This window comes from Platichthys flesus, chromosome 13 (genome assembly GCF_949316205.1).
Source record: "Platichthys flesus chromosome 13, fPlaFle2.1, whole genome shotgun sequence".
Lineage (NCBI taxonomy): Eukaryota > Metazoa > Chordata > Actinopteri > Pleuronectiformes > Pleuronectidae > Platichthys > Platichthys flesus.
Window position 1 is genome coordinate 9,422,018 of NC_084957.1, and position 27,514 is coordinate 9,449,531.

Here is a 27,514-nt window from a genome sequence, read left to right on the forward strand (position 1 = left end):
TCAAGCTGACAGAAATGAACAACCTGTGCTGGATGACAGAAACCTGCCAAATGCTAAACTAAACTAAAACTGTCACTGCAACATCAAATAGAAAACAATCCATCAATCAAACCAACAGGGGAAGGATTGACGAAAACTGTCAATAGCTCACATTTAGATTCCATGTGCGGTTTCTGGAATCATAAATCAGGTTGATAAATAGCACATTAACACTTTACGTAACTGGTGATGTCAGCCAATCAGATTATAAAAACCAGGGTTCTTGCACCATTTTTAAAGTCAAATTAAATGCTCTTTAAGACCTTTTTAAGACTTGGAAAAAATCTTTAAACCCATTAATAAGCTTAATAAGATATCAGAATAATAACATTGAGTCAGGGAATCATTGTAACACTTCGAGATAGTGTTCAAAAGAATTAAGGGCTGACTTAAGTCACACATCAAATCTTGATGAAAAAATTATTCAAGTTGAAAATCTTTACAGATGGAAATTGTATAATTTGTTGAGAAAAGAATGACGTAACAACGGTCAATGGAAAACGTAATCATCGACTTATTGAGGGCTGGATTCAAAACCACACCTTAATTCTAAGTTAAAAATTGAAATCATAGGCTGATCAAACTTCAAGCTTATCATCAAGGCAACTCATAATGTGTGTATGGCCTCCGCCTGCTTGTATGCATTCCCGGCAACGGGACATTACAGAGACGTCACGTTTTCCAGACAAAATATAAACAGAGGTGTTTTTTGTTTACATTACCTGGGGAACAGGGGGAAATAGAAATAAAGGCGTGTCTTTAAAAAATACTCTCTGTCAGACTATGTGACATCTGTGAGAATTTATGGTGGGAAGAAACAGATGTTAAAAACTATGAGACACTGACAAAATAAGAAGTATAAAATAAGAACTTATTTTGTTCAGCTGTAAATGGACCACTTAAATACTAAATATGATGCGGTTTGAAAGCACATTGTTAAACCCCTGTACATACCTCAGTGTCCCAGAACTCAGATTTCCACTGGGAGAGGAAAGGGGTTCTCTGCTTTCTCACACATTTGTCACTCACTGAGGGTCATCTGCAACAACAGGGAAACATGATCCATTAGTAAGGTGTTGGAACTGCCATATGAAATCAAACATGAGTCACTCATATAACATCATGTGCAGGACACTTGCCAGGTTTGAATGTCATTTCTGACCAGGTAAACGTTTATGTGTCCAGTAGGACAGTCAGACCCACAAGTGTGACCACTGGAGTCAAAAAGTACTAAACAATTTATTAATCGACTAATTGTTGCAGGTCTAAAGACATGTGAGTTTGAGAAGGAATGACAGCATAAAAATTATGTTTTTGATTCTTATAAGGTGGAGACGGAGAATGGCAAGCAAACAACATACAGTACATGGTAAATAAATCAGTCAAGACGGTGAACAAAGCAGCTGAAAACATTGAGACTCCCAAGAGTCCCAAAGAAGCAGTTTGAACAGTAAAACATGATGTAGAGGCTAAATAGCAGTGATGTAAAAACATAAACAATAACATGCAGTTTTTGTTTCACGGTGCATTATCTTAAAAAATAAAAATAAAAAAATAAACATTTTTGAAGGTTATTTTGAGTCATGGCAAAAGGAAAATATTTTTCAAGTTCCCCATCGTTGCATAGCAACAGTCAGCTGGCCAACTTGTTGTCGCCTGCTAAAATGCATCCTGAGGATCCACACCCATCATATTTGCTGTATCTGGCAGAATGAATCCAGGCTTCAGTGACACACAAGAAGACGCTGTGGAGAGGTCGCTCTGCACTGCTGCATGTCCCTGAGAAGCAGACGGTGCCACATAACTGAGCACGGCATTTGATGTCAAGTATTTTCATGAGGGCCTTGTGTTTATCTGAAGGACCCTCCCATTCGTGCTTTATCGCAATGAGTCAAGTTAAAATATATTTATATAATCTACATTTAATAAAAGCTGTTTATTTTACTTTACCTGATAAAGCCAACTCATTATGTGACTCATCAAATCCAGTAAACATGAAATAAAAATAACTCCTGAAAGGGAAAATATTTCTGATTCTTCAGAACATGATAGGTCATTGAATCTCCATTAAAGGGGATTGATTTCATGTTGGTATCCACTGTATCTTTTTCAGTCTTCGTGATAGATTTTTCCTTCAGTCTTACTCTAGTGGTGACATCATGATATATACAGTGAGTCAATAAAAAAAAGAGTTTTTATGTTGGCTCTCTGTGTATATTAGGCTGTTGTGGGCAACGTTGCAAGTAAACGAACAGAGCTGTCTATGGCAATATTAGATTTTGATATGGATTTTGCATCAGTGTAATAAAATACTATTTGTTACCAGGAAACATTTGGTTATTTTAACATTAGTAAATCCTAATTTGTTCCTTAATTGATTTCTCAGAAAATCCAGATCTTTTGTTTTAACTGTATAGACAATAATGTTAAATATGCAAAGGCATTTATTACTACTTTTTCATAACCCCCTCCCATATTTTGTCTGATATATGTATTAGTAAATTAATAAATCAGTCAGTAAGAAGTATCTGGAGCCATAAGGCCTCTGCAGACTTTTCAGAGATTACCAGTCAAATATAATGCACCAACATTACTTGAACTGGAGTGGACTGGTCTTTTCATTGTGACAGTACATTGTTTGTTTTTGCCTGAAATTATATGGTACAAGGTAAAATGATTGAACTGGAAGATACAAAAGTGCATTTCCTTCGATTCAGCTGTTCCAGCGTCAAAGCCTTGAACGAAACACCTTATCCAAGGGGTAGAGTTTCCCCATTACACAGATCCAACCCACAGCATCACTATAAAACAGGAATAGCATATGAAATATGAGAGGTGAGAATCCATCATGATAAGGAAAATTAATAATTAGCTGGTGCGGTACTGCAGGACTAAAGTAATTCCTCCTGTTTGAATGTAGTAACAACAGTGCTCTCCAGCCAGCCGCAACTGTCGGCTAAATATAGGTCATACAACTAATGAGACCTGGCGTATCACAGTAAGCAAACTTTCCTTCAAGAGTCACTCTTCCTCAATGCTCATTGTCCCGTGGCGGGCCTCACAAGGGCCTAGGAGAGTGCAACCCCATCCTGTTTACGGCACTTCAAACCCCAAATCACAATGGTGCACAAGGTGGAAATGGAGAGACAACAATTATATTTTGTATAGTGAGTTTCAAGATGTAGCCGTTAACACACAATGTAATCCTTTGTCAATTTAAAGTCAGAGACAACAAACAAACTTTCATTCATATTAAAAGGCAGTACTTAGAGTTTATCATCACAATTTTACCGCAGAACTACACATCTCTAAAAACACTTTCAACAAAATGTACACACCATTACCTTTATTAACAAGGTTAACTGCAGGACTGCAGCTTTAATAAGTTTCTGTATAAGAAATATTGTAGTATTATCTTATTATTATCAAATCCAAACCATGGACTGAGCAAGGGATATTGAAACAGCCATACTAGAAGCCTTTACTTTGATAATGTGTTTTTGCAATTATATTCATAATGATATTTATATGCTGATGTTAAGCAGATATACTGTTTAGGTTCAGCATCCTAGTTTAGAATGTTGGCATATTGACATTTGCTAATTAGCACTGGAGTTTAGGGATGACGTAACTGAGTCGGTCATTGAGTGCAACCGAGTCCAGGGTAAAGTAAAGATCGCTAAAGCCATCGGGTTTCATCCTTTGGGCCCCGGGTATATCAAAATACAGGATCAATTTTTTGGGAAAACGTGACAGCCCTAGCTCTAACTGAGGGACAGTCTCAGCTGATCCTATGCTTTGCCAACAGCTGCCAGGACATACAGGGCCAACACCAGCTGCAGCACCCTAATCACCATGCTGTGCAACCCCTCAGACGAACACTTCAAGCATGCTAATCAAGTCGCACGCGTGTTTGCAAATCCCACATTGCTGTTCGGTGTACCGTGTGTTTACCTTGCAGTCATCATATTCAATCTTGGCTGTCAATCATTTTAGGATGCCAGCCGCATTGCGACTGCTTACTGATCTCTAAAAGAAAGTTTTTCCAAAAGGTAACACATTATTAGCAACAACAGTCAACGTAAGTAAAAACCAGGCAATGAACGCCAAACAATCTACCTCCTTAGTGGCTGGAGTTTTACTATCTATTGGCTGTTGAATGCACGTATCCCCAAGCACCACACAATGCTCATCATTCGGTACAGACAGAGGACTCATACATCCAATCATCTGTGAATAAGTGACTCATTAAATCAGGATAGACAAGCTCAAGGTTACAGAGAAACAAGTAACCACTGCCGCACCCAGCGCAGGGAAGGGGTGATAGACCTAAAGATTTTAATAGTTAATCCGTTCCTGGTAGAAACTACAGTAGAAATGAAACTATCCTGTGTTAGCCAAGATAAATTCACCACTCCAAACTGAGGTTGTATTAGCTTTTGTAGGATGGCTCAATTTCAGATCGATAATGCCAGTTTTGGCCGTTTTGGCTACTGAATGAATTACTTTAGAGCTGCAGTGATTGACAACCCTAAACACTGCTGAGCATTGCTAGTGTTGCTGTGTGATCAAAAGGAAATAAACAATGAACTACAAGGGTATCTGAATCAAGAAAATTTGAAATGTTGTAAGAAACATCTACAAGGAAAATTGTGGAAAAAAGTAGCATTACATAGAAGAGTGATGACTGGCTGTAATATTTTTCACCATATCCTGTAAATAAATGTCCTGAATTCTCAAGTAAAAGACATTACCGAATGCTGAAGTCCTCTAAACAAGTGGTACGATCACAGTTTCTCATCTTAAGGTCACTTAATTTTTATTTATTTAGTTTAAGTTCAAATGCAACTGGCAACTGTACTTGATTTGTGATCAAAACTGTTACCTAAACACAATTCTGTGTGAGTCAAATCATCAGTTTTGCAAACTCATGCCATGACAGTAGTGTGAAATTTTGGCAGTGGAGGAGTGAGAACATTCTCACAAAGCAAGTCTGTTTTCGATCCCTGCTGCTCTAGCAAAACATGGGGGCTGACTTGACTTGAAGGCTACTTGGTTGTTATTTTAGGTTTGTTATCGCTTAAAATGTAATTCTGAAAACTCTATTTACAATGTAGGGCATCTAAGGATATCTAAGCTTGGCTAGTTTTAGCAAAGCCAGATTATGTGGTGTCTATGTCTCTGTCTATTATGTATGCCTCTGGCACTGTAATTCGGTCCAGAAAACCTGGAGGGAATTTCTTCAAATGTGGCACAAACATTCACTTGGTCTTACTGATTAGAATTTGGTGGTCAAAGCTCAAGGTCAGTGTGACCTCAAATCCATTCTTCAAAGTATGAATGAAGCAGTAAAATGGTATCAAGTTACTCTACATGGTTTTTCACAAAACGTTTTATCTCAGCTATTAAAGTTGAAATGTTATTTTAAAATTTATAAATAAGAGGTATGGGTTAATAGTCATGTCAAGAGTACAGAGGAGGTTTTTTTCTTCAGGCTGCATTTTACACCAAGCAAGACGGTCAGTGTCTGTATCAATGGGAGGCAGATGTAGATGTACATTACCTCAGCACCTTTTCATAGAGGTTTTCATTTCCTGGGGTCACTTTGTTCTGCCTGGATGAAGTGATTGGCTGTGCGAACCCAGACTTCTCCTATAAGAGGAAGTGGTGCTGCTTCTTCCCTCTCCTATCTCATTTTCTACCCTTTCTGCTCAAGGCTGTTGTCTGCATGAATACACTGCTGTTGTTAAATCCACAGCTTCTTCCCTGCTGCACGCATCTACAGCGTCATCCCCGTTTTTACAAAAGCTTTTCATAAAATCGGGCATCCAAAGCAGGAGGTGTGCGGCAACCTGCTCAGTGCATTTCACTTATAGCAAGTCATCACTCAGGGCTTTCTTCATCTGTGTGGTGAGTGTGTTGTCTGCAGCTTGCTCAGTGGAATTTCACTGCCTATAAACTCTACCACTATGAGCAAGGAAAGTGGGACCTGTTTTCTGAGGCGAGGGCATCTGTGAGGTCATAGTAGCTGAAGGAGCTTGTCGACATTCAACTGAGTGGCACTGTCCCTGTCTTTTGTCCAAAGGTGCCATGAACACCTGATGCCAGCCAGTACTGCAAAGATAATCTGTTGCTGCTGGAGAGAATCTCAAAAGTGGTTCTTCGCCTTGCATCATAGCTGAGGGCATGCTGATCCAGGTGTGCCTTTTTAAAAATCAATTTTCATCTCTCAACACTGAGAAAATAAAAGTACTTTAGTAGTTTGTGGGTTAGGTTGCTTCACCTGTTGTTATAGATAGGTCTGTATTAACATTTATTGATGTTTACTGATGGTAGAAGAAAATACTTCCTTCACATGTGAAGTCAAAGTAGGTAGAGCTTTTAAATATAATGGAAGACAAAGACAAAAAAAAACTATCATGATGAAATTAGAAATGATGCTCTTTGTGATAGTGACAAATGCCAAAGTAAGGAGGAATGAAAAGAAAAACTTACCGAAAGACAGACTTCACATGAACTGTCTGTGTATTTGTGTTTGTGTCGGTCCGTCTCATCTTCTCTCTGCCCTAAATGAGCAGTGCCTGGTTTCAACGGTCCAACACTGGAGGTTTTTTCAAGGTCAGCCTAACTTAGTTGGCCATGAATTATTGAACTTGAGCAAGGTTTGTCCCTGTTCTGTTTGCACCATGACTTTTCCTTTAAGTTTGGCCTATGTGACCATGACAAAGTAAATATCCAAAGATGACATCAGGTGTTTCTTGTTTTCTTTGCTTTTGACTTTTCCAAACAGAAAGTCAGAGCACCATGTCAGAGGGATACAATGCAAAATATTGTGTAGTTTGAATATGTTGTAGGTATTGCATTGTTAACACACACACACACACACACACACACACACACACACACACACACACACACACACACACACACACACACACACACACACACACACACACACACACACACACACACACACACACACACACACACACACACACACACACACACCCCCCCTCCCTCCCCCACCTAGGCAAAGAGATTGGCTCTAATACCTAACCACAGTGAACTAGACTGCTGTAATCTTCATCCCTGTGCCTCTCTGAATCGTACCATGAACCAACCACTCAGCAGTGGAGTAGTTGGCTGTCAGCACATGGATAGATTGAGTTTATTTATAGCAGATACAACACTGCGAGGGGGGGGCTCTATTCAGAATGATATGCAGGTATAGAGATAGAGCAGCAGACAGGCCCACGCGCACACACACACCTCAGTGAGACACCAGCTGAGAACAAGGACTTTGGTGAGTAAGGTCACAAACAGGCAGGAAACGTTCACTGAAGTCAATGTGCTCCTGTGCAGATCAATAGTGCCCTTAGGACACGTGGATAAAAAACTCTAAAATACTCTATAGGCACACAAAGATACTACAGTTAATAGTAAGAGAGAAAGGCAAAAAGACAGAAGTATAGTTGCAGGAAATGGATGAGAAAAAGACATTGAAAAATTGGCTACTCCATTTCTCTTATCCTCTCTTCATCTCCTATAGGCTAGGCTAGGGGAACTGAGGCGTGCACACATCCTGAGCTAAAATTAGCTCTGCTGCAGCTGCAGGACCAGACGTGTTGGGATGGGCACACGCTGTAACTAAGCAAGCACGCTGAACAGAGGGTTCCACCAATTAGCCCGGGTGAGTCATAATAAACAACAGCACAGGTGAATGCCAAGAGTCTCTGTGTTCCGTCCTCTCTGCTCCTCAAACTGAGGCATGCAAATGTGTTCAATGCAAATTTTGTGTGTATATACAAATCTACAGACAGGACGAACACTTACACCATGTTGAGCCCCCCCCACCCAAAAGACCCAGAGTAACCTCACCTACTCATGCTAGAAAATTGGATCTGGGGGAATTTAATTATATATGCCACGTGGCACGAATGGCTGATTGGACCAGTTATAGCTTCTCTTACACGGGGTCTCTTTCATGAATGACGTATATGCAAAAAAAATCATCGTGAGTGAGCCAACAGCATGGCTGATGAGGAGCTGGTGCCAAAAAGGGACTCTACGTCAGTAGAGGAGCAGTGGTTAAGTTATGCACGATAAAATTCTCAAAGCAAAGTTATCTGTAAACTTTGTCAGGCAGTGGTTAGCACTTGCAGAGTATGATTTATAGCAGAGTAAACACTCAACGCACTTTACTGCTTTCGTTGACCTTGAGATGGGCCATACTTTCACTGGTCATCGATAGCACCAGGAGAAAACGTGCCAATTGCCCCAATTTCAGACACATTCAGACAATGTGTGAATGATGTGGCTGTGTGTTATTGTGTGTGTAAGCTAGGCATTTCAGTTGAAAGGAATGGAGGTAGAGTTATGTGCTGTACTGACATATAAAACGATCAGCAGTCTCCAAGCAATGAGCCATCTTTGGCTTTTTGTGACATGCCAAGACCACTGGACTGTCCACAGGCCAGTCATCATGACCAGAGGATCAGCCGAGGAAAAAACAGAGAAGGAGAGGGGCTGGATTACTACACAGCCACCTCAGTTGCTGAGGGCCCTGCAAAATTGCTGACTGATTTTAACATCAATCCAAAGAGCCTGGCCTCTCAACTTCCTCCCACCCCAAAGACACATAATAATTATTAAATCAAAACGTTTCCTGCAACACAGACAACAGCAATAATGTGGGCAACATTTTAGCTGCATCCTTTGCACTGCAACAGATGCAAAGAAGTTACACTGGCTGGACAATGATGGAGTTCTGATCAAAACAGCTGCCAAGTTAATAAGCATTAGCCACAAAGCCATGGCCAGACTTATCTCTGCCAATCAATCACTCAGTCCTGCTAGGTATTTTTAAACCAAGACACCGAAAACATTGAATTATGCAATGCAAACTGTTGTTTTGAGGCTTCTGGACGGCTTTTAACTGTCTGTAATTGATTGTCTAAGTTTCACACTTAAGAGAAATATCTTCCTTCCTCTCGTTCCCAAACCTTTAGTTATCGTCTGTTACCAGGCACATTTCTACAGTGAACTCTCCCAGCTTGCTTCAGCAAAAGCCTCCACTTTCCTTCCCTGTCTTTACCACCATACCACGTAAACAAATTACTGGCAACAATTCAAAGTCTCCTAGAATCCGCCAGGCTTTGGCATCCGCTCAACTCCAAACAAGTGCTGAGTCGTGACCAACAAACCGAGCTGGAGAGATGAGAGCTGACTGGCGGTAAGGTGCAGCCCAGCAGTGGCTGTGAATAGATGATGACTTTCAGTATTATCAAAGCTTAAACCATTCTGCCACATTAATGATGTCGAACTTGTGTTTCCCCTCCAAAGACACAGACACTCTAACACCCGGCATAACAGTGGTTGAAGTTCAGGTGCATTCCAGTTTCATGCAAACTGTGCTGAGGTCAACAGCAGGATGTGGCGTTTACTTCTCAAGTGCTGCAAGTTGCAGGTTGTATGTCAATTGAGCCTTATTCCTTTAAAGGAATATTTTAGGTGGTATAAACAGAGACATGACTATTAATTCTGAGGAGAGATAAGGTCTTGAAAAAAGTTTACGCCTAAATCCATTTCTTCCACACATTCTTTTAGTTTAGTTTCATTGTGCAAAACCTGTATGAAGTCTAACTACTTCAGCCATTTTGACCTCTGGGCCAACAGAGCAGTAGAGTTTGTTATTTATTAAGCAGTTAAGTGACAAACCTTGGCTAGCGCCAGCATGCCCAGCCTGATTGGAAATCAGGCTGGACAATAGTGATGTATTGATTACCTGTACAGTGTAAGAACTTAAACCAGTTTGATTTAATGCGAATCATTAAAACCAACATTCTTCCGAATGGCCCGTTTTGGCAAATTAAAAAGTACGGCACTGAATTCCACATGTATTGCATTAGTAATAATATGACAACGTGATTAACACCCTGTTGTTTGTTTATAAAGATTCATGGGAAATTTACTGCTGATTCTCTGCCGGCAACATGGAGATAAAATTTAAGTAGAAAGGAGGAGGAAGATATGCATATTAATTTTAGTTTTAGCACCATGTATAAAATGTCTGTATTGATGGATTGAGTTATTTGAAGATGCACAGTGACATAACGGCAATGGATCAAAAAACAGTTGGCTTTCTCATAACAAATTTAAAAGTCACAGCTTGTAAAATCAACAGATGTGAGCTCTGGATTTTTGTTTGTTGACAAAGTGTTATCTGGTTTTGATAAGGGTAGCCACAGGAGTCGACTTAAAAGTGTGCACGATAAATTTGGTTAAGTGTGTTCCTTCCCGATGGGCAAGTAATGTTTCCTATTTTGTCTGCACAATGTCTTTTCAAGAAACCTCAGATTAATTAATGGGTGATGTTTTACGTTTAGTATCTGATGACACTGATGTGGCTGTAGGAAAAATACATAATATATCTTGAAATATGCATTATCATGAGACTGTGTATCATTCTAAGTTCATTCTTGTACTTTACCTTATAACATCAATCTAATTACCTTCAACATTTAAAATGACAGCTTGAACTCTCTCTTCATCTATTATCATATAATACAGTATTTGAATTTGGCTGAAATATCTGCAATTATGTGTTCTTTAATTGCGTCCGACCCAGAATTGTGGATTGAAGGTTAACTACTTGGTCTGCCAACACAGCATTGTTTTAATAATGGAGGGTGGAAAACAGAGCACTCTCTGAAATGAACTGAAGGAGGTGAATTCTGTGGCAAACTGAAATCAACCAGTCAGTACAGCAAAACAATGACAGACCCGGTCACCACTCCCATGGGAACAATCCATATCCCCCCAGGGGTAATACAGTTAATCTAACCTAATCAAAACATCCACACGTACAGCGGCACCAACACTCGGATGAGGGCACCTGCGTTCTCCAGCAAAGGCCAAATTCTTAAATAATATTGTTTTAAAATCTTACAATGTAATCACAAGTAATCCTCATTTCACTTGTCGGATTAAAAGTTCAACTAATGAATATGATAAATAACTGGTTTGGTAAATAACTGATAATATTCAAGATTAGTTCCTCTTTTTAGACGTTGATACACTGGCATTTCTTACCCTGTCTGTTAATGTTATTAGTTGGTCAGGTTTTCAGCAGGATTACGCAAAAACTGGGATTTTAACAAAACTTAGTGGAAGGATGGAACATGCACCAAGAAACCCATTCCATTTTGGCACAGATCTTGACAAATATATTCAGATCTTTTTTCAACATTGCGAGATGGGGCATCTTCTTTGAAATATATAGCGTCTTTTCAAGAGAATAAAGTATGAATCATGATGAAAAATACTCTGGAAAATGTATTTAAGCGAGTCCCGTCTCTTACTCATCTCATGAGTTTACACTCACACACACAGGCCCCGCCCCCAGTCATAAACTGACGCACGGGCAGTGAGGCAGAGAGGGGAATTGGTGAATAAGGCGGTAAACAGTGGCAACAAAAAGTGTGAATACATGGTTTACACTATGGACTGCTGATCCAAAAACATAAGAACCGCTGATTCAGGATCAGAGCAGAATAAGCGGTTGGTTTATACCATGCCAGAGTCTCCTGTCTGGTTGTCCTCCGTCCACACTCCCCCACTGACCTGTGCTCGCTTTACACTTTAAGAATAAACAGCAACTCTCATCAGAAGTTATTAGGACATGGAGAGTACTGAAGTTGACTTTGTTTGATCTGCTCAAGAGTTCACAAGACACTGCTCTTGCATTGTATTAGTCTTTGAAAGGGTGAACTTGCATGATTATGCTATAGTATTATCATTAAACAAGTGGTTTAAAATGGTTTCACAAGGACGAAAAATAATATTATTTATCGCTATAATTTCTGGGACAAAATATTGTCCAACAAAATGTATTATTGTGACAGGCTTACCTTTATACCTTCAATAATGCACCAAATTAGAAGTTTTTTGCATAGTCTACAGCTTTAGTTCTCTCAGAATTTCTTTCATATCCAGGCAAAATTGTTATTGTATAATTAACTATTCTTAACTGAATTTATAATCTCACTGTGAATCGGCATTGAATCGATTTGGGAAAACACTGGTGATACCCAGCCCTCAAGAAATTACCAATATATATTGGAGCTGTAATAAACCCTGCAATTAATTAATCTACAAGCAGGAGAGTACTTGCGTCATGCTGCTCCACCTCCCGGAGCCCCCAGAGGAACAGTATGAACTCATGTTTGGCCAACAGAGAGACAAGGCATGTGGAGCCGAGGGGAAAGGGGGTGTGTACCGTTCATCATGGATTCATCCAATGCACAGACAGACCTCATACCTGGCAGAGCAGAGAGTCAGCAGCATCACAGCCAAACCACATATCCAGCTGATTCTCAAGACTGTCCGCATGCAACACAACTAGAAGGAATGCACTAGTGACTTTTGGGTATGTAATTAATTTTGGTTTGATGCTGGGTGACAACAAATTAAGCAAAATGTCATAATAAGTTTCAGAGATGCTGAAACTCCAAACTGTCTGGGAAGAACTATGAAGTTTCTCATTTGGCTAGTCTTAAAAGGGAAAACTATGGGCAATGAAATCCAATTTCTTTTCTATTGGAAGAAGAGGAAGGGCAGAGGGCTTGCTGCTTGTGTTATCCTCTGGCTCTGTGGGAGCGAGTATAGTGGAAAAAAATTCCCAGTGTTAATCCATGGCAGGCTAATTACAGCTCTGATCCCCTAGGCGTGTGCATCACCATAGGTGGGAGGGAGGCAACAAACTCTCTGGCTCAACACGGTTACTGTTTAGATTTGTTTTGGTTGGGAGATGTCCTAATCAGCTCACAGCTGCTGCAGATGTGTGACCAACACATATCAATGTTATACACCATTAGTCAGCTCAGATACTATCCTAAGAGTTTATAGAAGTTGAACTCTGCCTCTCATAAAACCCCTTTGAAACTTTTACGCAAGGTAACTGTATTTTAAAGCACTTATCCCATTAACTACAGCACACTGCTCCATTCACCAACTCACAAATGATCTGACACTTTTTTAACCCTTGTGTCCTCCTTCTTGATAAGCTACCATTTGTTGCACTGAGCATTAAAGGAAACTCTACTCCTTGAGAAAAAGACACAGATTAAGTGGGTAAATGGAGTTTCTGTCTAAAATAGACCACAGCTCCGATGATAGCTTAGTCCCAAAACACACAGTGGAAAAGACAGCACAGGAGAGGAAGAGACAATTGAGGAATGACGATTGAGGATGAGCAGCAGATGGCATGGAATTATCTGGATCTTCAGCTGTAGCGGTAGCCCATGATCCCATTATTTGAGTTTACCCATCATGCTCAATACTAAAATAATAATAATAATAATATACAAGACTATGGGAATCTCCTGCTGCATTTTTTTTTTTATATAAAAGGCAAACTTAGCCAAATACTGCAGGTATAAAAAGGCACTATTCTAGGGAAATAGCTACCCAGCTGATATTTCTTGTTTGGAAGTTTAAAGAAACACCAGGCTCCGAGCTTGATGCTGCTCAACTGATGGCACGTCAATTATGTGAATTAACAGAGTACTGCACAAGTTATTGGATATGCACATATTCGTATACATAACCATACTTATCTGGTGGTTATTTGAATTACTAAGTTACAGCTGCAAACTCACAGACATGGCGTGATGATGATTTCTTACTAAAATAATCACAGAAGTCAATGACCTAGGTGACAGAAAAGCTCATTTTGTTATACAAGACTAGATGAATGATCAACCAGCCCTGAAAAAGGTCCAGTGTGTAAGATTTGGGTGAAAGGGATCTATTGGCAAAAAGTGAACATAAAATAATCCAGGAGAGGTTTTCACTAGTGTGTATCATCTTAATTGTACGAATTGTTACACTAGAATGGACCCTTTATATTTACATCTGGAGCGGGTCGTCTCTACGGAGGCTGCCATGTTTTTTTTACAGTCATCCAAACTGGACAGCCTAAACACCTTTTGTGTTTTTTATGACAACTGAAGGCTTCCACAGGTTCTCTCTCGTGTTTATAGTTGGGGGTGAGGGTCAGCTGCAACTTCCCCACTAAATTCTACAAACTGAATCTTTAAACCTCTACTTGCAAGAGATACACATCAGTTTTTCTTGCGATACAACAAAAAGTTATAAAAGAAAACCTGACTGCAAGGTACATTTCCGCCCATCGTTTTGAAAGTAGCGTGTCTTTTGCTGCAGCGTTTTTTTGTTGAGTTCACCCACAACGAGTCACGGTGTAATTATTGTGTGTGTTTTCATGGTGAATTGTGCGGGGGCTGAGTCAAACTACGGCTAACGTGTTCCCTGGACGTGTGTGCGCAGCTCCGCTAGCCGGTTGGTTAACCGCTAGCTAACGTCTGTGAGGACACTGCCACGAAGCCTCAACCTGGACGTCAACGATAGCCACCTTTAGCTCGGCTCGCATGCCGCTAGCGTGTCCGCGGCGGGCGAGCATCCCCCCGGTTTCCCACCGGTCGAGACTAGGTCGTGACTAGGCCGGGGCTCACCCCACCGGAGCCGAGGCGTCTGCCGTGCGGCTTCGGTGACACTTAACCGCCCGTGTGGGCGCGCTGAGTAGCCCGCTGGAGCCTCCTCGCCGCGGGGTCTACGTTCACATCCACACAAACAGTTCTGATGATGTTCCAACTCAGCAGGATCCATCGATCCCTGCGACTACACGAGTGCGTTCGCTGGTTACGAGTAAAACACTCACCCGGACCGAGGCTGGTGATGCTGGTGTGCCGGTGAGTGTGTCGGGGAGGTAGCGGGGGTGCTGTTCGTCCAGAGCGGTCACCCAGGTCGAGTCTCTCCCCTTCAGTCGCTCCCTCTCTCTCCGCGTCTGTTCCACCACACTGCAACGCTGCTGCTGCTGCTGGGCCACGGAGCCACGCGATTGGTCAGACAGGGCGGAAGTGAGGACGCTGCTGTGATACGCAGGAGGCAGGGGGAGCAGCCGTGATGCGTTCACGGCCATCTGAAAACACAGGATCTCAGTATGAGCGCACCTGTACGTTAAATAACAAACTGTTGAGACGAGAGTAGATCCGACTGAATGTCAGTATCTCTTCTGAAATAGGGTTAGGGTTTTTAATTAATACATCTTTGTTTCATTTGTCGTGCCTTGATCTGCATCTAATGCTTTTACTGATGATTATTAATTCAATAATACTTTACTTCAAGTTTTTTCAAATAGTGAAAAGTGTAATTTATACTGGCAGAGTCCAAAGTGATATCTGTCATTTGTACTTTTGTCTGACGAGCAATAAAAAAGATATATAAAGTACGGTCACATATGAAAAAGAAGAAAAGCAAATCCTCACATGTTTTTAATGGTGAATCAATTATCGAGATAGTTACTGATCATTGAGTTTGTCCATCGACTAATCAATTAATCCATGCATTGCTAACTGTGATGCTTAAAGGCACCCTTTAGAAAGGCTGCCTGTAAATAATAGTTAAATGATTGTTTGAAACTCCTTTACCAAATGCTGAATAGATCAGCTTGAGCTTGAAAAAAAGTTACTGGCTGTTAAAATGTCATTGGATTGATTTTCCCCCCCTTTTTTAATAATTGATCATCAATAGGCTCTAAATATTTTAGGCCAATTGAAATCTCTCTAGATATCTATAATACACAATACCACATCTGCAGTTTAAGTTGTCATCATGGTTTTTGGATGCAGATAATAATTACAATTATAAATAAAATTGCCTTGCCTTTAATATCAAATAATCCTGGTAGGTTTTCACAAGTGTGTTTCATCTAAATCATACAAATGGTTGTTTTATTTACCCTAGAATGGGCTCTTTATATTGAAAGACTTGATATTTACATTAGGGGGGTCCTTTTATGAAAACTGAAGCCTACCACAGGTTCTTCTGTCATGTTTGGAAGGAGATGATGAGCTGAGAGGGGGGATTCCGCTGAAACGTGCAAATTCCCCACTTTATGTCACTAAATTCTACACACTGCAACTTTAAATTCATTTCGGTTCCATTGCTAACTGAGTGACGCCCGATAAGTTTCACTTTCACCTTTGCGTCGACACAGGGTAAGTTGTGGCGTCTTACAGAACTGGAACGAATCAAGGTTTTTTACCTGATAACTCTGCGCTCACCAAGACTCGTTTACGATATATGCACGTGCACTATCCTCCGTCACTCGGTGTGACCGATTAAAAGGGAGTTTTTTGTTTTAGTCTTCGTCGAAAGAGGTACTTCCTTAAAGGGGTTTTTTTGTCGTGCGTCATCAGCTTCTTTTTACTTTGTACTCTCTCGCCCTTATCGCAGCTGCGTCCTTTTCGCTTTGCCCCACTGTAAGGTAAGTTCCATTCATTCCATTACTGATGTATTGTGATGTTTATTTTCTGTATAGTTTGATCGACGGTTCCCAAATAGCTAATTACACCCGTGGTTGATATTTAATGGACAGTCCTCATTGTCGTTTCAGCGCCGGACCTACTCCTTCCTCCTCCACCCGAGTCCATGGCTCTCACAGACCAACGCGGGCTCCAGGCCATTAATCAGATAGCGGAGGCCCTGGACAGCAGCGAGCGCAGGAGAGTCTTCTACCTGTGTGAAAGCGAGGACACGGATTACAGCCTGGCTTGTGTGAAGGAGATGCTGAAATCCAAAGTCATGTGCCTGGAAGGAGGCGACATGTTCCTTGCGGAGCTCTTGTCGCAGCTGAGACGATTTGACATCCTGAGGAGGGTGTGTAGCCTCAGTAGGGACGAGGTGGAGAGGATTCCCAAATGTCAACAGGTTCTGTCAAGATTCAGGTGAGATCTGTTTGGTGATAGGCTTTCTAATGGGGCTTACCTCCATTAAAACACTCCCTTTTACCTATAGGCACAATATGTTTTCAGGTTAAATCTTTTGATTTAGTTATTGGGTTTATTTTGGATATAAAACTGATTTCCTCCAGAGAAACTTACATTTAGCCAGGCATAATTTGATCATGCTTTTTTCACTTAAATTGAGTACTTTCATATATTTGTTGACCATCTCCACAGCCTTTTACTTAAACTTCACCTCCGTCATTTTGAAATGTTTTCTTGTCCTTCATGTGTGTTTGAAGCTTATGGATGCCCCCAGTCCTGTCAGGATCAATAAAGTATCTATCTGTCTATCCATGTGTCTTCATTTAATCATCGTGTCCCTCTCTGCAGAGTATTGATGGCTCATATAAGTGAGGATTTGGCCAGTGAAGATCTGAACAATGTGAAGTTCTTGATGGGCAGCACGTTGCCTCGTGAGACCATGGAAAATGCAAAGGTGAAAAAAATGAATGAGTTCTGGTTTTGTTTTCGCTCATTGGATTTTTCCGTGTGTGTGTGGGAGTTTTGGTGTCAAGTGATGACAATGTGACACCAAAGCACCCCCTCCCACACACACAGAGGAATCCAATGAGTGAAAACAAAACCAGAAGTCATTCATTTTTTCACACCAGACTTTAGTGTCGTCACTTGACACAATTTTAGTTTTTTTCAGACTCTTTCTGTTTTTTTGACGTCCCCCTCTTGCTTTTCCCTGACAGAATTTCCTGGATGTGATCAGTGAACTTGAGAGGCTGGATCTAGTTTCTCCTGAAAGAGTCGACATTGTGGAGCAGTGTTTGAAAAACATCGGCAGGGTTGACCTCGCCAAAAAAGTTACTAAGTACAAGATGTCAGGTGAGACCGTTTTACCATGACTGTTTAATAGTGACTGGCTCAAAGGTTTACAGAGCTTATGAAAAGGACAAAGCTTACTTTGACTAAATGTGAAAATGGGAAGTTTTTAAGGGGAAGTGCTGAAAATAGGATCAAAAAATTCATCCATGACGCATGATAATACCACATCTAAAGATCTAGACCGTAGCCTGTATGTTAAGATGGATGACGCATCTCCACTTGCTCTCAAGAAACAAAGCCAAAATATCCCGGATGCGAAGATTTGGAGCCAGAGTCCGTGCAGTTGCAATTGTGGGAATGGAGATGCAGTACCAAAGTCTCGATGATACACATGCTCGACCAATCGCGAGTCAGTCGCAGCCGTCAATCATGATGTTTCACTCCATTTTTATGGCATCAAATAACAAATTGAAACCAAACTTACCAAAAAGGTTAGTACTTGGACATACATCAGTTATAATGTCCAAGGACCACAAATCTGCGTCCCACATGAGGGATAATACCTGTTGGTTCCCCAGTCAGCTCATACAAGCAGCCAATTGTTCTCCAAAAGGTTCCCAGCACAGCTTTTTGCTCGGAGCAAACTGGTTTAATCCTATAAGATATGCCATTGGTAGTTTACCATGCCACGGGGCTCTCCCACACACAGCCAGAAACCCAACTGTTGCTTTTAAGCACACACACGTGAACAAACACAAATAAACTAACCCAAAGGGACTAGCTTTGCAGCTTTGCAGCTCAGTGTCTCTGAGTCTCCGAGTTTTCTCTGAAAGTCTTGAGAGTCTCCTCTTGTGGCAGCTAACAGCTCTCACCTGCACTGATTGATCCTCCGGTGTAGGTGAAGGTGCTCTCCCAGCTACCGCCACAACGCCACGGTGTTATTTTGAACTCCTTTTATTCATACACCCCAGCAGTACATACTGACGAAGGCTAGCCAGAAATTAGAGCAGAAGGGTTATTACAAAGTACTTTGAATTATATTTTATTACTTATGTTATCTGAGTCTCTGTCTATGTTCAGCAGTTGGAGCACCTGAAGAGCAGTCATCTCAACAGGAATGGTGCAGAGCTCCTGTGAGTATTAGGCTGTACACAAATTAACAGTTTTTTTAATTGTTTATTTTTCCTCTCTCATAAAATCTATTCTTCTGAAAATCCTCTTCTCTTTAGTGTACACCCCTCACTCCTCAGCGTTCCCATTCTCTGCAGCAAACAATAGGAGGACAGTCCCTCAAAGCTGGTAAGATTGGCTGCATATTCAAATTTACAGCAACTTCAAAGACACAGGTATTTCCCAGAGAGGGTCAAAATACAATGTTAAACCAATAGAAGAGGAAATGGAAACTTGGTAAACTCAAGGTAACTCATTGTATTTGACTTTTAATATCCTCATCTTTATGTCATTTGGCACAGAAAACATACCAGCACCCGAACACATGGAGCGGAGCACCCAGGTAAGGATTGCTCTCATTACAGGATTTTGTATTTTTCAGTGTATTTAATTAGATAAGTGCATGAGTGAAACTTATTGCTCCTTTGCATTTCAGATTCTACTGGATCGCTACAAATTCAACACTACTCCCAGAGGAGTGTGTGTTATCATAGACTGCGTGGGTAATGATGGAGGTGAGATTAAAAAGCAACAGTTGGTGCCCTCAGGGAAGGTGGGGAGAAAGGGTTCAGATCTTTTACCTAAGTAAACTCTTTTTAAAAAAAAACACAAGAGTATGATCAGCAAAATAATAGGAATTAAATGGGCCGTGACTGGCATATTTATATATGATGTTATTAGATTTGTTAATACTATTGCATCAACATGTAAGCAAAGTTGAGGCGGAAACTAGACAACTTTAAAGATTCAGTCCCTTCCAAGGGGTAACAATTTAAACTTCAAGGCTTTAAAGATAGTTATGGGGCAGGATCATTTGAAAAATAGGGGATTAGAATAATTTTGGCCCCACATTTCTATTTCTATTAAACCATTTGAGAAGTTTAGAGGGAAAAGTCCTTTTTGGTCTTGCTTGTTAACTACTTAGAGACATCTGGAACACGGCAAGGGACCCCAGGCATATCACAAGTGTTCTTATTTAAACTTAACACAGTTTCAACAGTAAGAGTAAATAAGAGACAAGCACATGACAAACTTCCAGATGTCACAAGTACAAATAGCCGAAAATGGAAAGATTCAAGTATGATGCATGTCAAATGTATATCTAAGTACAGTACTGAAGTAAAATAGTATAAAACACTAACGAATAATGTCTGAATTGAATTAGAGCTTAAATAATTAGTCAATTAATCAGTGAGTCTGTCAACATTAAATTAATCTGCTACTAATTAACTTATCTTTCATCTTTCTTGGCTCCCTCAGACATGTTGGAACAAACATTTAAGGCTCTTCACTTCAACGTGGTGCTCCACAAGTACCTGAGTGTGGATGACACTTACTCAACCCTCAGAGACATATCCCGAGACAGAGAGAACCTCAAAGGTGATGCCTTTGTCTGTTGCATCATCAGCCGTGGTAGGGGAACTCATCTCCTGGGTGTGGACACGCACAGTAACGGCCTACAACTGAACACTGTCAGACGTCTTTTCACGGCTGATGCGTGCCCCATGATGGCGGGAAAGCCCAAACTGTTCTTCACCCAGACGTACAACGGACCCGAGTTCCAGGCCCGCGATGCGATGCACTATCAGGATGAGGATCTTGAGACAGACGGCTGTCATGGGCTGCCCAGATATGATATTATCCCCACAGATGCCGACGTGTTCTGGAGCCATTCCTGGACTAACGAACGTCAACTGGAGCAAGGACATCATCGCTCCATGTACCTGAAGGCTCTGACAGATTCCTTGCTCAAAGGCCGAAAGAGGTAGAGGCAAATTCTCATCTTTTGACTATTATCAGAAAGTTTCACTATAAGCCTTAGACTACAACCATTGTGCTAACTGTTGTCTTGTTTATGGTCTGACAGGAAGCTTGTTGATATTCACACCGAGGTGAATGGGGCAATCTTTGATCACAACAAAAGGAATCCTGCAGCAAACTACCACATCGATCTGAAACATACTCTCCGGAAAGATCTTTACTTGCAATAGAGGATGTTGTACAATCATGTTCAACACCCCATAATAAGATGTGGATAGATGGACTTAAAGAGATCGTTAATGTTAATATATACATATTTTTTATTATTATGTGAGACAGTTATGGACAGGGTCACAATGAAGTGCTTAACGAGACGGTGGTGCATGGTGAGGAAATTTCTGTTTTTTTTACCGTGTATACAGAGACACCTACTGGTTGTATAAACTCAAAACAACAATTTTTTGTAAACGTCACAGAAGGACTTTTTTGTAAAAGTATGTCTTGCGTTTATTTGTTAAATATTAGAAAATTCTCACCTAGTCACCTTAAAAAAAAAAAATTCAAAGAAGTAAGTATGTTTTTGAATACTTTTAACAGTGGACAAAAGTACTCATAGGAATAAACAATAATGAAAGAGTAACACCACCATAGCATCTCGCAACCCTCCCCCCCACACACACACCAACACAAACATCGACAACTTAAACAACAATAACAGCATAATCAACAAAACAATCATTTTAATGCAAATGTTTATTTTTGCAAACAAAAGCTGAATAAAGTACACTGTGTTATGTTTAAATCTTACTCAACAAACTGACATTTAATCACAGCATCAATCATATCTAACTTTTTTATCATGTAATGTGTTTTACCTGAGTGGGATAGTGCAGCTAAAAAGTGCATTAAGAGAAACTTTCTACATTCTGTATAGAAACTTGCACTAGTATATATTTTGCGTTTCATTATTTTGATATGAGCTCCATTTTCAAGGTTTTCTAAAGGTTTTTGCTTTTTTATAAAAGTAACATATATATATATATATATATATATATATAGCTTTTGTAAAGAAGCCAAGGACTTTATATACAATAAGCCAATATACTCATTGATATTTGAAGCTTTTAATGGTGTCATGTATTACCTTCAATGTGATTTTACAATATTATATATTTCTAACTTTTGTGAATAAAAATATGTAAAATGTGTTTGACATGGCTTTTTCTCTTTTACTTTTCTACAATTCCATGCTAATGTTTATGTTTGCTACATGACAGTAAAGCTAAAGGAAAATGACATATATGTTGGTGTGGATCACATGATGTCAGTGTCATCATGGGTTCAGGAGGCAGGACTACACTGTTAGCCCTTTGGCATGATCTTTTCCAATTAAAATGTTTTTATATTTAATAAATTTAAATTTACATAGTGTAAGATATTTTGCAATTAATAAGAGATATCCTGCCAATAACCCGGGAGCCATTTAATGAAGGACCGACTCCTTAGCGACTTGGCCACACAGCCTGATGGTCATCTTGAGGAACAAGGCAGAATAATAAGATTGCCAAATTATCGTTTGTGTGTGTGTATGCTGGTTTTGATAAACACAAAATATTTTCTACTTTACTACATATATTTGACAGCCTTACTTAAAAGTTACTTTTATATTTTTAGCTTTTAGATACTGGATGATTTAACATACTTTAAAAACCTATTGTTAGAGAAGGACGCCTTACAAGAATCAGTCTGCTGTGATGTCCTAGGCTTCTGGTTTCCTCTAGCTTGGTTTGTAAAGCTGTCCATAAAAGAAAATCTTTAATATCCTTAAAGGGTAATTTGATGTACAACCAGCAATCAGTGCACGACAAAAATAAACCAATATATACGACAAATATGACTTAGTGTCAATAATATTATAACGTAACATGTATGGAGCTGAATGTGCAGAAGGGCTTTTTTAATATGTACTTAACACTTGGCACCATTACAAAAAATCCCTCATTGATTTAACCTGTATTTGTTTAACGTGTCAACTGAAGCACTAGTTTTTTGGGACCATCACACAATAAACAGTAGAGTGCGTCTATCAGCAGCAGCAGCTCTGGGGCTGGGACAGCAGGAGGCGGACACGCTACACGTGGAGAGGCAGGAGGCCCACGAGCACGTGCAGGAGGGGTGTGTGTATGTGTCTCTCGTGACCGCGCACGGCCTGAGCTGCGGTTGCTGTGATGCAACGCCGTGGGAAGCGCGGAGCGAGGAGTTGAATGAGTTCCGTGCACAGTTGAGGAACAGCAGCCGCCGACTGTGCCCAGGGACACGCAGCTGGACGAGGGGAGACACACACAAACACAGACAGCCGGGGCCCGGTGCTCGACATGGAAACCCGCAGCCAGGTGTGTCCGCTAGCGGCGCGGCTAACCGTGTCATGACGGCCGGAGAGATTTCTCCCACATCTGCGCGACGTTGCAGCGAGGCAGGAGCCGCACCAACACCCTGCTCGCCCTCTCCAGCCGCGACTGAGTGAAGAGGAGGCTGTATTTTTATATCGTCTTCCATCCCTGGTGGCGTTGTCCTCCTCTTCCACCTCTTCCTCCTCCTCCTCACCCAGCGCTCAACACTGGACCACCATGGCAGAGAGGACCTCGACCGGGTTGCTAACGATGATGTTGGAGCCCACGCCGGCTGTCGCGATGACCCTGCCGGCGGAGGTGCGGGAGAAGCTTGCGGAGCTGGAGCTGGAGCTGTCCGAGGGTGAGTTGACAACACGAACAGCGGCGCCGCGGGGCTCCAGGGACACACGCTGTATTCCTGCTTTAAACGGTGTCGTGTGTGTGTCTGTGTGTGTGTTTGTGTGAGACAGTCGCCACGACCACCGCCCTTTATCTCGGCATGTTTGAGAACATGTCAGCATCATCACTCCAGCTGAACTTCTGCTGTAGTTTTCTCCTCACCCCTCTGAGCTGCTGCTGCTCCGGGGCTTCACCCACCGAACGGACCCACACCGGTTAATATCTGCGGTTCTGTCCCTAATGGAGACAAGCTGCTCCCATTGGCCTGAAGTTTTACACAGCACACGTCCAGACTCCTGCTGATCAGATGGCTCTCTGCCCGAACGCAGACACACCCTCATGCTTGTGCTGCCTCTGTTTCCACTCTTTTTAAAGTTCATCATAAAAGTAACCCAAGATGTTTTTTTCCACATAAACAGATTTTATCTTTGAGACCACAGCTGCTGTCTGTAAAACTGTTTCACTGCTGTAACTGGTGATCCAGATGTCACTGGTTTACCGATTACTGACCATCGAATCAAAACATCAGTAGATAAGTTGAATTGTTGTGAAAAATGGCAACGTGATCAGTTTTGTGTAAGTCAACGGATAACATTATAGAATCAATGTATGTGCAGTTTGGCTGATATTACTGATCTGTACACGTGTGGTTGTGTGTAGGAGCACATTTGTCGTGCACAAGTTGCTTGTAGCCTCTGTGTGACCTTCCACTTCCATGAGCTTTGGTATAATAAGAGCCAAGAGTGGCCTTTTGAGCTTGAATATCTGGTATATCCAGGTTTAGTGCTGGGTGATATGACCAAACAGATTATCAGACTGTTATATGTGGTTTTAAACTTTTCCTTGATGGCAAATACATTCCCTCATATAATAATCCATGAAAGCTTTATCCATATTAACATGTGTTATATATCTGACTATACGTCTACAACACATATGTAATATATATATATATATATATATATGTATATAACTTTTCTTTAATTGCGATAATTATTGTTATTTTATCGCCCAGACCTATAGAGTCTGTTCTATTTAAAATAATCAAATCCTGTATCATTGTTACCTGCTGACAGACACAACAAGACATTATATTATGAAACTGTACAAGCAGTCTGCAGTGATATGACTTATTATATATTTTTCCATGACATTTGTTCAGAGGGACAAATGTGATTATGTTTCTCTTATTTTATAGAGCTGAATGTGCAGAACGGATATGTAAATATCAAAGACGTGTCAACATAGCTTTGCCTCCATGGAACCCCATTTAAATAACCAGTCACTGATTTGCCTGTATTTGTTTTACATGTCAACTGAAACCCTCACACCTTTTTTTCATATTTGGTGTCAGAGGGACTTTGTCAAACACATCATCAGACAGCTGTACACCGAGTTTATTAAACAAATATATGTAGTTTTACGCTCCTCTGTTTAAGCCATTATCAAGTTATGACCTACATTTGGTCTGATTAGATTTGAGACATGACCCCAGGGTTTGACCCCATTTCTTGCCAACTCTGGAGAAAATGTCAACCCCATAATCTAATAAGTGTCGTCTTACAACTTGAAATACAACCCTCTGTAATCCTGAATAGTTATCCCTGACAATTAGGTTCTATTTTTACATGTGTCTGTCATATATAATTATATCTTCAACTTCGCAGTAAATGATGCATAGATCTTGAAACAGTCAGACAGATCAATGGTGTTGAGATTGACGATTGTGTATATTTTGGCACTACTACTTCTTCCCCTTTATGAGAGCCAGATATATGTAGACTTATTCTGCCTTGGTGGAGTTTTGTTCTACTGACTGCAATTCAAGTTAAGTTCTGCATTGAATCTATGTTTTCTCCATGTGGCCTTTGGTCGCACCATACCTCTGTTGGGAATAGACCAAAGGTGCACGCTTTGATAAGCACATTAACTGCCACCGAGGCCCCTGAAGGGATGGACATGTTTTCAGGAGCAGCTACCAAACCAATCTATATCGGTCCGGTTTCCTCTTCCTGCTCACCACATGTCACATCCTGCCATGTTGGAGCTCTGATAGCTGTATCTCCCAGACTCTGTTGCCTTCTGCTTCTCTTTCTGGTTTTTCTTCCTCTGACATGCTCTGTTGTATATTTACTCTTTTTTCCGATCAAAGAAAAGACAGTCATTCTCTTTCAGACCAAACAACATCAACATATTTTTTTCATTCTCAACTCCTATTCCTGCATTTCGTGGTGAACTCTTCACCTCACGCTGATGCCCTTTGGTTGCTTCCCCCTTTGCATCCTGTCTCAGGATAGAATAGATGACTTGTTTTATTGAAAGGAGATGAGAGCCTGATAATCCCGGAGGTTCTGTACCCTTCTCAATGAACTCTTCTTACAGGGATTTGACGTCAGACACGTCTGTGTTCCACAGAGACACAGATTAGCTTTTCACTGAGTGAGATTTTGCTAATAGATGTGTATGTGAGTGTGCAGGAACGCTGTATTATGCACAAGGTTGAGTAGCTGTATCATGTATGTTATATTAAGCAGTTTAGCCAAAGCAGCCATTTAATTAATATGAGTTTGAAACCGTCAACAGCTCAGCCCGATAGTGTTCCAGCATCAGAAGCTTAGGCCTGCTGATGTGTGAAATAAACAATCTGGTCTCTCTTATTGTGGTTATAATAAATAGTGTTTCCTCAAGAGATGCTTTTATTTTCAATTTCTCTGGCTGTGTACTTCACTCTACAGTCCTCGGATACATTTTTGTGGTAATGAGAACTTGCATATCAACCAACCAGTTATTTGAACCAGTCAAGTTATTCTTTCTATGTCACTTGTATGGTGCATTTATTTCTGTCAATGACTCAACTGTTTTTAGTTGGTCTATGGCAGGGCTGGGCAATTAACAAAACATGTATAGAAAATGACATTTATTCCCTCTCACCAATATAATCTTGCTCATGTCGGTTAATTCTGTTAATACTCCCCACTGAGTGCATTCACGGAACTGTCGGGTGTCCGAGACCTACCATTTACAAATTTACAAACCTGGAATGTAAACTGATGCACTGGGAGATCAGTGACTAAATTACACTCTGAAAATGTGTTGGATAAACACTGTCAAAAGAGTGCTGCAGTTGGAATAAGGAAAACTAAAACTAAACATAATATACAAAATAATGTTTGCATAGATTTTCATTTCCTTTCTGCCTACGAAGGCAATTCAAGCTCTAAAACCCAAAGTTTCAACCCTTTTTCAGTTTCGGAACTTCAGGCATTGTTTACGCCTTTATAGGTATAACTTAGTTAATTTATGCACTTCATCTCCAGCGGTTTTACGATTCAACTTCTCAAGCTGTTTCCCATCTTCCAGTCTTTATGCAATGCTAAGCTTACCAGCTTCTAGTTCCAGCAACACATTTACCAAGCAGACATCAGAATAGTGTCATTCTAAAGGGAAAACCGGCATTAACCAAAATGTCAAACTATGCCTTTAAGAGTTTAAATGTCAGAAATTGTCCAGCTGCATTATTGTGTGGGTGCAGTGTTGTCCTGTTTGATTCACAATGACCAAACACTCGTCATCATATTCAATCACCGATGATTGGTGCTGAGAAAATTGTGTGACATCACCTTTGTCAGCTGAGCCCCGCCCACTTCAAAACGATGAGAAGAATTAAGAGGAAGAAAAACACACACACACACACAATTCTATCATGTGAAGTAACCACAACGGTTCCCTCATGATTTTATGGCCTTTAATAAGTGCAGTTGTCCAGCTGACATGCTGATTCTGCCTTGTGAGACATGATCCCATGGCTTTTCCCCAAACTATTCTTGTCGACTGAAATTATCCTCCTACTAAATTCTACGTGTTAGAGTTATTGGAAAGGACCCGTGTTATTTCTCAGCTGACCTGGATGCAGTTGAGTGGTGAAACGATGGGGCGTAGAAGGAGGCCAAGAAGATGGATGATCCCCATTATCTCCTGCATGGAGGACAGAGCGAGAAATGGTCTGCTGAGTAATTCATAGGCGGACTCTATCATTCCCTGGTTGTCTTCCCTCCTCCTCTGCTGCTCTCTGAACACTCTGATTGCTAAGTCATTTTTAGTCCGGTGCTTTTGTTT

The 27,514-nt window shown here is 40.8% G+C and overlaps 3 protein-coding genes across 14 annotated transcripts in view; 2 read left to right on the forward strand and 1 right to left on the reverse strand.

The window, feature by feature from the left end:
- Nucleotides 1-14,925, reverse strand: part of LOC133967138 (hyccin 2-like) — a 39,053-nt gene extending 24,128 nt beyond the window's left edge. For both annotated transcript variants that reach the window (XM_062402380.1, XM_062402379.1), the window contains exons 1-2: nt 14,777-14,925; nt 994-1,078 (exon numbers count right to left, since the gene is read on the reverse strand). The gene's annotated coding sequence lies outside the window, so the exon portion shown is untranslated. The remainder of the gene's footprint in view (nt 1-993; nt 1,079-14,776) is intronic.
- Nucleotides 14,926-16,086: 1,161 nt separating this feature from the next.
- Nucleotides 16,087-21,146, forward strand: LOC133967291 (CASP8 and FADD-like apoptosis regulator). 2 transcript variants are annotated; one of them, XM_062402648.1, is made up of 10 exons: nt 16,087-16,384; nt 16,514-16,844; nt 17,235-17,340; nt 17,603-17,738; nt 18,759-18,811; nt 18,908-18,977; nt 19,151-19,191; nt 19,285-19,363; nt 20,109-20,613; nt 20,716-21,146. In XM_062402648.1, exons 2-10 carry the CDS (start codon nt 16,549-16,551, stop codon nt 20,837-20,839), a joined length of 1,410 nt encoding a protein of 469 aa, XP_062258632.1. In that variant the 5' UTR covers nt 16,087-16,384; nt 16,514-16,548; the 3' UTR covers nt 20,840-21,146. The 2 variants fall into 2 exon arrangements, with proteins under 2 accessions (XP_062258632.1, XP_062258633.1); XM_062402649.1 differs by having other exon boundaries at nt 18,762-18,811.
- Nucleotides 21,147-22,900: 1,754 nt separating this feature from the next.
- The window catches only part of dip2a (disco-interacting protein 2 homolog A), a 72,453-nt gene continuing 67,839 nt past the window's right edge, over nt 22,901-27,514 (forward strand). For all 10 annotated transcript variants that reach the window (XM_062402710.1, XM_062402715.1, XM_062402713.1 and 7 more), the window contains exon 1: nt 22,901-23,360. In XM_062402710.1, the coding sequence (XP_062258694.1) occupies nt 23,237-23,360 (124 nt within the window). In that variant the 5' untranslated portion in view covers nt 22,901-23,236. The remainder of the gene's footprint in view (nt 23,361-27,514) is intronic.